The 13,480-nt window shown below is 44.3% G+C and overlaps 1 protein-coding gene across 1 annotated transcript in view; it reads left to right on the top strand.

The window, feature by feature from the left end:
- The window catches only part of LOC137357105 (docking protein 2-like), a 61,088-nt gene extending 50,554 nt beyond the window's left edge, over positions 1-10,534 (top strand). Inside the window, exons 4-5 of the mRNA XM_068023139.1 lie at positions 4,914-5,086; positions 9,350-10,534. Of these exons, the coding sequence (XP_067879240.1) occupies positions 4,914-5,086; positions 9,350-10,411 (1,235 nt within the window). The 3' untranslated portion in view covers positions 10,412-10,534. The remainder of the gene's footprint in view (positions 1-4,913; positions 5,087-9,349) is intronic.
- The last annotated feature ends 2,946 nt before the right edge of the window (positions 10,535-13,480 follow it).

Genomic DNA, 13,480 nt, shown 5'->3' with positions numbered 1-13,480 from the left:
TAATCTGTTGGGAACAGAGGAGCAGGAGCAGGAGTAGGCCATTCAGCCTGTCGAGCCTGCTCCACCATTCAATTAGATCATGGGTGATCATCTCCCTCAATACCACTTTCCCGTGCTATCCTCTATCCCTTGATGCCATTAGTATCCAGGTATCTATCAATTTCTGTCTTGAACATGCTCAATGATTCAGCTTCCATAGCCCTTGGAGTGAAGAAATTCCTCCTCATCTCAGTCTTAAATGGCCTATCCCTCATTCTGAGACTATGATCCCGCTTCTAGACTCACCAGCCAGGGGAAAACAGGGAGAGTCCCTGAAACTTTTTCTCAATACATGTGCGAAAGTTGTTAAATAACTACATAAAAAGCAGATGTTCCTGCAGATCTCTTGTTTCCTGACCTGGCCTGCCTTTTCTGTGAACGCAGCGGTACAGAATCACACCATCTGTTTTGCGACCATTGTCTCCTCCTGTCTCTGCAATCTCCTTCAGCTTTCAATGTGTCCACTCCAACATCATTCCTCTGGCCTTTAGTGCATCCATTTCCCCCCTCCCCCATGGTCCCTTCAGCTCACTATTAGCAGCTGTGCCTTCAGCCTCCTTGGTCCTACTGTCTGGAACTCCTTGACAAACATTTACTTCTCTAATTCTCCCTCCTCCTTTAAAAACACCTTCTGACCAACGGGACTTTTGATCCCCTCATCTAATCTCTCCCACCATGGCTGGGCGTCCATTCCCGATTTCCATTTGTGAGGCTCCTTTGAACACGAAAGGCGTCCATAAATTCAGGTGATTGTACGAGAGAAAATTATTGGGGGAAAGGAATCGAAGGAAATGCTGATCGGGTGAGATGAAGAAGGGCGGGAGGATGCTCGTGTGGAACATACACACCAGGAGGTCCAGCTGGGCTCAATGACTTGCGCTGAAATTTCTATGTAATTCTAAGTATTCAAGGATTTACTGAAATTAATATTGTCAATACATGGTCTGTACACTTAAGGTGCTGATCACCCCTTCCTCCTAGTTTCTATGTTGGAAATTTACCAATTAACACACTCATTCTCAAATCTTTCCTCCAATCTCTCTCTCGCTCGCAACTGTTCTTTGTTCTCTCTACATATGTCACTCCTCCTGTCCCTTGTCTTAGCTCATGCTACAGATACACAATATTACATGCTCTTCCTTCTTGCATTGTCACTTAAAAGTATATGAAGACTCTCATCATTTCCTACTCTGACCCATCCCCCCACACCACCCCTTTCTCAGTGCCACAGAATTCCTCATCTCCTTCGCCTGTTCTTCATCCTGCAGCATATAGCTTAAGGGTCAGCTGCTTTACTCAGCAGCATTCTTGGATGTGAAAGATCCCAGGACACTATTCAAAGGAGACAAGGCATGTCCTGCACAACAATCGCCCCTCAACAAATGTCAAAATGCCAAAAACTCTATATCTGGTCATTTATCTCATTGTTGCTTTTGGGAGCTAGCTGTGCGCAAATTGGCTGCTGTGTTTTCCTACATCACAACATAATGACTGCACCTCTAAAGTATATAATTGGCTGTGAAGCGCTTTGCGATGTCCTGAGATTCTGACATAAGAGATACGATGTAAATGCTGGAGGTACTCTTGGCTCTGATTAGATAGATAAGACCAGACAAGTGCAGCGTCACACAGGTGGACGACAGTACTGAGGTGCTGGAGGAAGATGATGTGGTCAACTGTGTCAAAGGCTGCAGGCAGGTTGGGAAGAACGAGGAGGGAAAGTTTACCTTTGTCACAGTCACATAGAATGTCATTTGTGATTTTGATAAGCGACGTTCGGTACTGTGGTAGGGATGGAAACCTGATTGGAGGGATACAGACATGGAACTCCCAGGAAGATGGGCATGGATTTGGGTGGCAACAACATGTTCAAGGACTTTGGAGAGGAAAGGGAGGTTGGAGATGGGGCGGTAGCTTGCAAAATGTTTGTTCTTCTCCTTATCGACTAATAGCAAGCACAGAGCTGTACACACTCAAAGCTGTACATTATCACAACTGAAAAAAGTTGAGGTTTTTGCAAGTTATGCTGAATGCCTGTGAATGGAAAATAGACAATCACAAGTAAACCACTTTGTCGCAGTGATCGAGTAGGACATAATCACACATCAAGAAAAATGTGCTGAATTTCTTCATTTGAAGTGCCCAAAAGTTATTAACCCTGTTTTTATTTTCTGCGCTGGCTGATTATCTTGTGACTCACTGTTAAAAGTAGAACAGGAACCAAAGACAACTTACATGCCAACTGCCAAATCAGCAACGGAAGGTGCAGGCAAGACCAGATGTGCCATAATATAGTATAACGCAGAATAAAAATACATTGCCTACAGCTTTTAATGAAGTAATTGTATTCCCACTTCACTCGAGATTCAGCAATCTCACACACCCTGAAGGAGTTGTGACCATTGGGATCAGAGACTACCACACTGAGAGCTGACTTTATTTTGAATCACACTCCCCTTCAGCCTGAGCACATCTCCATTCGATTTTCATTGTCAAAGTTCTCCTTGATTTCCCCACTGCGGCCACCAGCACCTCTCTCTCACACTGTCATGCCCACCTGTGTCCTGCTCCTCTGAAGCAACTTCCCTTGAAACAAGCATTTCACTCACTGAAACTCCAAACATGCTGAGAACACGTGTCAAGAGTTTATTACAAAGGCAAAATGCTGGAAATACTCAACAGATCTGGCAGCACCTGCAGAGAGAGAAACAGAGTTAATATTTCAGGTCAGTGGGAAACAGAAGGCAATGAAGATGAACAAAGTAAAAGAGACAAACGGAAATCCTGTCAGAGAAGATCAGAACTTCTTCAAAGTGGACATTCATGGAAGATAAGTGGCAGTGAATTAAACACTAAAACCAAAACTAAAACAGCTCTGACAAACCATCATCAACCTGTTTCACTCTCCACAGATGCTGCCAGATCTGCTGAGTATTTCCAACATTTGTTTTTATTTCAAAAGTTTACTCTTTTTGTCATTTCAGTTGGTCTTTGACTGATGATATTTCATCTTAACAGATTTCATTTTAAGAATTTTCTGCCTGGCGTGAGAACCAGACAAAGATCTGGCCTGGCAATAACTTTGCTCTTCAACGTTTTAATTTCTGAGTGATCTCATTATTAAGTGAAATTATTAATGAAAGGAAGACACCCATTTATATATCTTCTTGTACATCATTCAAAAACATCTCAACGCATGTCCCGTCCATTGTATTAAAAAAGGAAAGAACTTGCATTTATATCGACCTCGAGAATGCCCTAAAGTGTGTGACAGAAACCACACCTGCCAAATGGAAACATATCAATTTTGTCAGATGGAACATTACTTGAACCCTTTTACTGGACATTGCACAGAATTTGTTTAAAAAAGACCACAGAGTTGGACAGCTGAAACATGGCTGCACATTTGCATTCTGAGAGACAGTTGAATACAGAGACAATGGAAGTGTCCACTGATTCAATTCACAAGATTGGTCTGGGCAATCATAATAATCAACCTTCTTTGTCTGTGTAAGAGCCAGAGCTTCACACCCCACCATGCGAGACTGGAGAACTTTGAGAATCAACAACCCTCACAGATGATGCTGTTTCAAACAAAGAGCTGGTTACATGACTTACCTGCTGGCCAGACTGGGAACTGTTTGAATTGTGCCTCACAGAAAGGGCAGACTGCAATTTGAAGACAAAAGAGAAGGAAGCTCTCTCTCCCTGTCTCTCTCTCTCTCAAGCAAAGTCCCAGGGACCCATGGAATCAGTGTAAGCCTCAAGACAGAGGGCCCCTTCAGCCTTCTGGTACCTGAGAAGAAAGTTTGAAAGTGTGTACTGGGCCCCAGTGAGAACTCCAACCAAGGACTTTTCATCCAAACCAAAAGACAGGAACTGAATTCTATTTATTGCCAACCCTACTTAAACCTCCCCTTTTAATTCTTTCTCCCCCTCTGTATCTATTTGTGTGTGTGTTTATCTCGTATGCATGCCAGCGTGGTTGCATCGCATAATTTAATCATTTTAACTGAGTCAGAGTCAGTTTATAAATACATCTTTCTTGTTTAAACCTGAGAAAACCTGTCTGGTTGGTTCATTTACAATTAGAATTAGAGAGCAGTGAGCGAGGACTCACTGAGGTGAAGCTGAAAGATAAATCCTGTTACGGCCAAATCAGGAAAGGGCCAAGAGGGGAGTGTGAGACCCCTTCCTCACCTGGTCGTAACAAGTGTTTCACAGTCAATGAAGTACTTCTGAAGTGCAGTCACTGTTGTAATGTAGGAAACACAGCAGCAAATTTGCACACAGTAAGATCCCACTAACAGTAAATGAAATGAATGACCAGATAATCTGATTTAGGTGTTGGTTCGATGGTTAAATTATTGGTCAGGACCCTGGGGAGAACTTCCCTGCTCTTCTTCAAAAGACTGGCCTTGGGATCTTTTACATCGACCTGACAGGGAAGATGGGGCTTCAGTTTGTCTCAACTGAAATACGGCACCTCTGACAGTGCTGCGCTCCCTCAGTGGTGCACTGGGAATGTCAGCATGGATTATGCAACAAGATCTGAGTAACAAGTAATGAGATGAATGACCAATTAGCCTCTTTTTAATGGTGTTGGTTGATGCAAGACTTTTGGCTAGGTTGCAGCCTTTGAATAGTTCCATGGAGAGCTGCACACAGAAACAGGGCTTCAGTTTAACATCTAATCAAAGGACGGCAGCTCGAACAGTACTGAACAGGATTCCCTCAGTCTTGAAATCCCAAACAAACGATAAATCACAGTGAGTTCCATCTCTCAACCTGGAGCACTGCAGTGTGAACAAAATGTCAACACATTTTTCTTCCAGATCTACATCTTGCATTATTTAAATGTCTTTTTGTTGCAGTTAAAGACTTCAGGGTCACAGTGAGGAAGACAGAAGCCGCTGATAGATGTCGAATCCGAGGCATGTTTCTTCTCACAGTGGAGAAAGACAGCTTACAGCTGAAGGATCTTAAAACTGGAGATGTCCACTACACCTGGCCGTACAAATTTTTGAGACGCTTTGGTCGAGACAAGGTAAACACTTGGATTTCTTATTTTCATTCAATGCAGCGTAGGATCAGATCTGGCATTTGTTATGTAGCACTGATAACGCAGTCCCAGATCTTAATGAACTGATCTGCCAGGCAGTATAACTCACCCATTTCAAGAGCAGTTTTATCTTCAGTATAACAGATTTTATGAGTTGAATTAGGAGTTTTAATTATATTAAAAGATTGGGCGTTTTATAAATGCCATCTGAGCGAAAGGTTGAATTACAGGTGCTCATCTGACATTATGCAAACAAAGTAATTATTCGAAAACATTCATGCATTTGCAGGACATTTCAATCATCACAGTCCAGTGGGTGTAGCCTGGGGACAGAAGACACTGTTGTTGCTGCTTAACGTGAGATTTGAATGCATCTTCCAGTCATATCCTGTTACTACAGCAGCAATTCTAGATCCTGAGTTTATTTTTATTTTATTTAGAGATACAGCACTGAAACAGGTCCTTCGGCCCACCAAGTCGGTGCCAACCAACAACCACCCATTGATACTAATCCTATATTAACCCCATATTCTCTACCACTTCCCCACCATTCTCCTACCACCTACCTGCACTAGGGGCAATTTACAATGGCCAATTTACCTATCAACCTGCAAGTCTTTGGCTGTGGGAGGAAACTGGAGCACCCGGAGAAAACCCACGCGGGCACAGGGAGAACTTGCAAACTCCGCACAGACAGTACCCAGAACAGGGGCAGCACAGTGGCGCTGTGGTTAGCACCGCAGCCTCACAGCTCCAGGGACCCGGGTTCAATTCTGGGTACTGTCTGTGTGGAGTTTGCAAGCTCTCCCTGTGTCTGCGTGGGTTTCCTCCGGGTGCTCCGGTTTCCTCCCACCACCAAAGACTTGCAGGTGATAGGTAAATTGGCTGTTATAAATTGCCCCTAGCGTAGGTAGGTGGTAGGGCATATGGGATTACTGTGGGGTTAGTATAGATGGGTGGTTGTTGGTCGGCACAGACTTGGTGGGCGAAGGGCCTGTTTCAGTGCTGTATCTCTGAATAAATAAATAAAAAAACTGAACCCAGGTCGCTGGAGTTGTGAGGCTGCAGTGCTAACCACTGCACCACTGTGCTGCCCAAATGTAATTATCCTCACAGAAAATGAAAACTCGTTCCATATCTGAGGAGGATCTTTTAGAACGTCCATCACACATCTGATCACCTGGTAGGCAGACAATACCACTTAAATCTTGCCTCTAACCCCTCTCTCTACCCTACAACCTTCCTGGTCTCTCTGTATTTCAATATTACCGTAATTAATGCTTCAAAAAATATATATTTTCTCATTACATCAAATCTCCAAATATCCCATCCAAGACAGTCTGGCTCCTGTCTCACTCATTCTTACCCAGGACTTCATAATTGTGAATCAACTCACCTCCATTTGCCTTTCATCCGAACAACAATTGACAGGCTTTTAAAACCCAAGTGCAGTAGCAGCTGATCACTACTTCCGATGACTTGGTCCCTCTTTTGCTCTTTGCAACCTTGGTGTTGCTCTGCACCCTGGGTCCCTGGGTCTCAGCCCTTCACCCTTGGTTTCTCAATGTAAAAATATCCAAGACTTGCAAAGTGTTTGGCGCACCAGCATAAAACGCATCTCAGAGCAGCTTTCTCCAGCACTTAAATTTTAAATTGGCCATTATTATTAGGCTGGGAGGAAGGAACGACCAGGATGCTTGAACAGTTCATGATTTTATCAACAGCAATAAGTTTAGAGTTTAAAAAAAAACTTGCATTTCTGATGCGCCTTCCACAACCTCAAGATGTTCCAAAGTGCTTCATCGTCAGAGAAATACTTTTTATCCAGTGTAGTCACTGCTGTAACGTAAAAAACACAACAGCCAATCTGCACACAGCAAGGTTTCGCAAAACAGCAATGTGATAAATGACCAGTTAACCTATTTTAATGATGTTGGTGGAGGAATAAATATTGTCTAGGACATTTCCCTGCTCCTCTTCAACATAGTGCCGAGGTGTTTTTCTGTCCACCCGAGGGGGCAGACGGGTCTTCGGTTTACTATCTCATCCAAAAGATGACACCTCTGACAGTACAGCACTCCCTCAGGACTGGCACACCCTGGATTCTCTGCTCACGTCTCTGTGCTGGGACTTAAACCCACAACATTTGCTTAAGAATGGAGACTGCTATCCACTGAGCTACAGCTGTGTAACATTCCGCACTGTTACTCTATATTATATGCCAACATGCATATTTCTGAGTCCTAAAGAAGGAATATATAAAAGGGGTAACACTATATTCGACAGGTTAAAGCTTCAATTGCTAAGATTGCGAGCTCTCATTTCTAATCTCAAATCTCCTTGTCCTTCAACTCCAGATTTTTCAGCGGTTGTTACTTTATAAAACTCTCAGTGCTCGGTTGATTCTGTGACGACATTCCTCCCTATCTTTGCAGTCTCCTTGAGCTCTACATCCTTCTGAGATAGCTCCCATTCTAGTCTGTTGTGCACCTTTGATTTCCTTCACCCCCACCATCAGCTACCAGGCCTTCAGCTGCTTCATCCCTCACCTCTGGAATTCCCTCCCCAAGCCTCTCTGCCTCTCTCTCCTCCTTTAAGACGGTCTTTACAATTAACTTTTTGACTAAGCTTTTTTGTCCTAATATCTCCTTGTGCGGTTCAGTATCAATGTTTGTTGGGTAACATTTCTGTGAAGCACCCTGGGATTTATTTATGTCAAAGACACTATATAAATGCAAGTTGTTGTTAACCTGTCTTCTCCCTTAACAGATACCGACAGAGCTGTTATATATTGGGTTTAATTGAGAAAAAGCAGTGCTTGCTGAAAAATGTATGAGATAGTTCAATAAATCATGTATGAAAATATAGTTGTTTGGTAGAACAGAACTTGAGTATTGCTGGAAAAAAGAGACATGCTGTGGAAGTTTTTTGTCTTGTACTTATCAGGACAGAGACGAGGAGAAATTTTTTCTCACAGAGGGTCATGAGTCTTTGGAACTCTCTTCCTCAAAAGGCGGTGGAAGCAGAGTCTTAGAATATTTTTCAGGCAGTGGTAGATAGATTCTTGATAAGCAAAGGGGTTGGAAGGTTATCGGGGGTGGGTGGAAATGTGGAGTAATCAGTTCAGACATGAACTTATTGAACGGCAGAGCAGGCTCGAAGGGCTGAGTGGCCGACTCCTGCTCCTAATTAGTATGTTCGTATGCAAGAATTCCAAATTTCAAAGGCAGCACCAATTTATACTGCATGAGAAAAGGGTGCTGATTGGTTGGCAAGTGGACTCTGAGTGGTCGAGGTGTTGCCATGGAGAATGCACCAGGGAATGATTGTCCCTCACATTTCAAAAAAGGTGTCAAAGACACTGCCTGAAGGGGTGGTAGAGGCAGGAACCCTCACAACATTTAAGAAGCATTTAGATGAGCACTTGAAACACCAAAGCAAACAAGGCTATGGGCCAAGTGCTGGAAAATGGGATTAGAATAGATGGGTGCTTGATGGCCTGCACGGACATGATGGGCCAAAGGGCCTGTTTCTGTGCTGTATAACCCAAGTCCCTATGTTCCTTTTGCCTGCAGAGGACAGGTCTCTGCGTATGAAGATATGTAGTTTCTAGCAAGCACAAGTGAGCCATATTGCAAACATAACTGATAATCTTAAAGTGGCTGTTGGTGTAATTCTTAGTACACTCGGGATTGTTGTGGGAGATTTGTCCAATTGCTGAATTACATCTAATGTTGGACATTATGTTGAGTTTTGCAAGCACGGTTGGTTGAGTACTTTCAATACTCTTGTCTATTGCGAACAACCAAAGGGACGTTCTGTTTGATATGATCCGTCAGTCGTTGGGATGTCTGGCATCACATCGGCACTGGAATGTATATGTCACATTACTCATTTGTGTGGTAGGCTGAATGTCTTTTTAGCTTGGCGGTAGCATCCTGTTAGTGGAAAATACCACTCGTGTTGCCACTGCATTGTAGCAGCATGAAACGGCTAGCTTTACCGATTGCTCACATTTTTGAGATACCTTACCTGATGGGTTTTTACAACAGACTGGTAAGTTTCATGGTCACCATTACTGATACCAGCTTTTTATTCTAGCTTTATTTTATTAGCTGCCGTGGTGGAATGTGAACTCATATCTCTGGATCATTTGTCCAGGACTTCTGGATTATTAGTCGAGTAACACTATGCTACTGTACTCTATTAAAATTGATAAAATATGTTGTCTGTCTGTTGTGTTTCTAGGTGACGTTTTCCTTTGAGGCTGGGAGGCGATGCGCAACTGGAGAAGGCAACTTTGAGTTTGACACCAGGCAAGGGAATGAGATTTTCCAAATTATTGAATCTGCCATCAAAGTACAGAAACAAAGCAATGAGTTGGATAATCAGCTGCCTAGTAGTTTGGAGAATGAAAGTCTTCTAAGTTCCAGGCCTCCACCAATGCTTGCTCATGGGACGGAAGAGGAGGTAGCGCAGCATGACTTGGATGAAGAGCAAGGACAGCAGTCAACCATAGTGAAAGCTGAAATGTCAAATGCTACGCTCCCTTCCCTGAGGTCTTTGTCTCTGGAGTCAGCTTGCAATGCCAAGTCGTCTTCCACAATGCCCTGGAGGCAGGTGGTGAAGAGCCATCACAGCTACCCAGTGGCCGGGGTCACAGGAAACCTGCCTCAACACCCAGAAGTCCAATCAACTTACTCTGAGGTTAGGGACGTAGTTGTGAAGTCCAGTTCACGTGGCAATGCAAAAGCATTGACCAAAACTCAAGCTGGGAAGAAATTACTAGAGAACCAATGTGAGCCAGAGTCTGACTATGCTATCCCTTTCGACGCTATAGCAAAGACATTGCGTTTTCCATCTTTAGGCCTAATGCCTTCCATCCAACAGGACAATGAAATTACATTTTCTACATTTTTACCTCCCAGGCTTGAAGAATTTGGAGACCCTCTTTATGACACCATAGACGAATCCAACGTCCGAAGAAATGTAAATGCAGTTATGTACAGATGCCTCCCCAAGGACCACATCTATGATGAGCCAGAAGGGGTGGCTGCTCCTTCCGTCTATGACAACCCAGAAGAGGTCAAAGGCCATGCATGGAAACTTCAGGGCTTGGACTGTGAGACACGAGGCCATGAGTACCCATACAACCCAAACATGGATGACTACGCAGTGCCTAAAGCAGCAACACAGAGCATTGGTAAAAAGAAATCAAGAGAGAAGTTGCACCAAAAGGACAGCATCGGTGTAGAGTGCGAATATGACAATGTACTGTTAAAAATCTTGGAGAAGAAGGGGACCAAATAATTCGAGCAAGGGGCGAACCAACTCTAATCCTGACTGGAGGTGAACTGAGGAGACTTGGTGCTGTAGGGGACACTCAAAGAGTTGCCCCTGCAATCTGCCATGCAGCCTGGACTGATTGATGATGGGGGATGGGGGGGGGGAAGGGTGGGTTGGGGGGAAATGAAAGCGGGGGGGGAAACGTGAGATGCGAGCTTCTCCTCTGGGGACAACTGGCCTGCCGAAGCCTATGAGCGGGTTGCCAGTGTGAGCCCAGTCGAGGAATAGTATAGCAGGGGGAGGAAGGGGGAAAGAGAAGCAGGCCAAGCCTCTGGTTTCTGACAGCTGATGTGATAGCAGCCATATCTTCCTTTCCAACCAACCAGCTGTCTCAAGTGCTTCAGCTCTTTGTGTCTTATAGATTATCATTCGCAATAAAACTGTATTCCATTTTGACATTTCTTTCCTCTCTGGGCAAAAACACTGAAATTGCAACTGAGTTAATGTCTCAGGTCTGTAATCTTCCATCATGACAGGTCACACAGACCTGAAACATTAACTCTATTTCTCTCTCCTTAGATGCTGCCTGACCTGTTGAGTATTTCCAGCACTTTCTGTTTTGATTTCAGATTTCCAGCATCTGCAGTATTTTGCTTTTGAACTGGCCCTGGTCTCAGCGACATGACCTCGTTGTTTGCGGGATAGTGCTCAGCAACAGGAATTAAGCTGCCTCTGGGACATTTCTGTATGTCAAATGGTGGTGTTTGGCAGGGAGTTGCACTGCAGGCAGAGAGTGCAGGATTTGTCCCAGGAATTGTCAGGGTCTCTACGATGGTCTTAATCCCTTGTTCAGATAGATATGGCCAACTGTGAAAAAGGAAAGAATAACTTTTCTAGCACCTTTCTCAACCTTTGGACACCCCCAAAATGCTTCACAGCCAATTTGTGCACAGCAAGCTCCCACAAGCAGCAATGTGATAATGACCAGATAATCTGCTCTCTTAGTGATGTTGGTTGAGAGATAAATGACTGCAAGGACATCGGGGAGAGCTCCCCTGTCATGGGATCTTCTATACTCCCATGAGAGGGCAGGCAGAGCCTCAGTTTAATGTCTCATCTGAAAGATGGCACCTCTGACAGTGCAGCTCTCCCTCACTACTGCCCCCTCTGACAATGCAGCTCTCCCCGAGTTGTGCCCCCTCTGACAGTGTAGCACTCCCTCGCAACTGCCCTTCCGACAGTGCCGTGCTCCTTCAGCACTGCACTGGGACTGTCAGCCTGAATTTTGAGCTCAAGTCTCTGAAGTGCGACTCAAACCTATCACCTTCTGACTCCAAAGTAAGAGTGCTCCCCTTTGAGCCATGGCTGACCCCACCAGGAGAGGCCTGGATCAGAGGACAGGTGGGTAAGGAGAGCAATGTTAGTGAGGTGACTGTGCACAATTTCTATCACACCTCCTGTGTCACACTTCATGATTTCAGCCAAATTTCTTCAGCTGATCTGTAAACTTCTTCCAACACATTTATTTAAAGCCTGCGCTTGCAATGTAGAGAAACTCTCCCTGCAGGCATGAAGTAGAAAAGGAGAAAGGGAGCGAGTCATAGATAACTTTTTTTTCTGACCTTGTGTGACCCCAGCCTTCCCTGAAAATGAGTTGTGCAGCAGCAGCAACCGGGCTCTCACTGATCTCAGGATGAATATGTTTAGACACAGCAAGTTCCTGAGCCACAGGCTACATTAAAAAACAAACACAGCAACAGAGCACAGACCCCAGACCACCTCTGAGTACCAGTGACGAGCTGGTACATAAATATATGAAAGCAATTACGCCATATTCTGCTTAATATATCATCCAACTGGCAATGTTCAATGGTGCCCTTTTAGTTACAATAAATAGTCAACAGCTTGGCATATTTTAAGGTTAATCACAGGCTAATTATCCCTCAGCACATTCTGAGTTAATTATTTCCCTGTGGGTCAGAGACAGTTTCTAAATTCTCCCCGTCAGAAATGGACTGGCTTCCTTTGAAAGACAGGCTCATTCATCTCACACTGACTGAACAATCTCTTTCTTTCGCTGTCTCTCATTCTCATTCCTACCTTTCCACGGCCAATCGGGAAGTGAATAAATACGTTCTTATCCAATTGGAGAATAAGTGACTCTCAGTCGCACAGTCTTTGTTCAGTTACTCCCATCTCCGATATTTTTATAGGAACAGGAGGAAGCCATTCAGCCCCTTTAGTTCAGGACTGCCCCCAACAAACTTTGGACCCACCTGCCTCCATCGGTGCTGGTTGATCTGGTCATTTGAAACTTGGGTGGTTTCCTGGCAGTGCCCACCGGGGTTGGGGAAGGTTTGTGAGGGTTGGAGGGGTGGTTTATTGCTGAGATATCTGCTGTCGTGCAGTGTAGTCTGTCCTATGAGCCTGTCAGCCAATCACTGTGAAATGCAACATGGCCCTTTAACTTCTAAAGTCCTCTGCACTCTCTCCAGCATTTTCAGAGCTTGGCTCGGGGTGGGTATCACTGTTCTTGCCATGCAGCGTTGCGAAGGCATCAAATACTGCCTTGAAAACCAGAATTTAACTTATTCACTCACTTACAAGCAAGTGGAATGATTTATAATGGGAGCACCTTTCTGTAGCACCTTTCACCACCTCTTGATGTGCCAAAGCATAGAAACATAGAAAATAGGAGCAGGAGTAGGCCATTCGGCCCTTCGGGCCTGCTCCGCCATTCAAAAAGATCATGGCTGATCGTCTAATTCAGTACCCTGTTCCCACTTTCTCCCCATATCCCTTGATCCCTTTAGTATGAAGAAATATATCTATCTCCTTCTTGAATATATTTAATGATTTGGCCTCCGCTGCCTTCTGCGGTAGAGAATTCCACAGCTAAGCGCTATACAGACATTGAAATACTTGTGATGTCCATTCACTCTTATTGCAAAAGGATGGAATTGGAATCATAGAATGAAACAGCACGGGAGGCCATTCAGCCCATTGTGACGGAGCTACCCAATCAGTCAACGCATAGTATATAGTGCCTTTAATGTAGTCTTTTCCAGTATTTATCCAATTCCCCTTTTGAAA

This window comes from Heterodontus francisci, chromosome 47 (assembly GCF_036365525.1).
Source record: "Heterodontus francisci isolate sHetFra1 chromosome 47, sHetFra1.hap1, whole genome shotgun sequence".
NCBI lineage: Eukaryota > Metazoa > Chordata > Chondrichthyes > Heterodontiformes > Heterodontidae > Heterodontus > Heterodontus francisci.
Note: the sequence above shows the minus strand (reverse complement) of the source record. Positions and strands in the feature narration are given on the sequence as shown.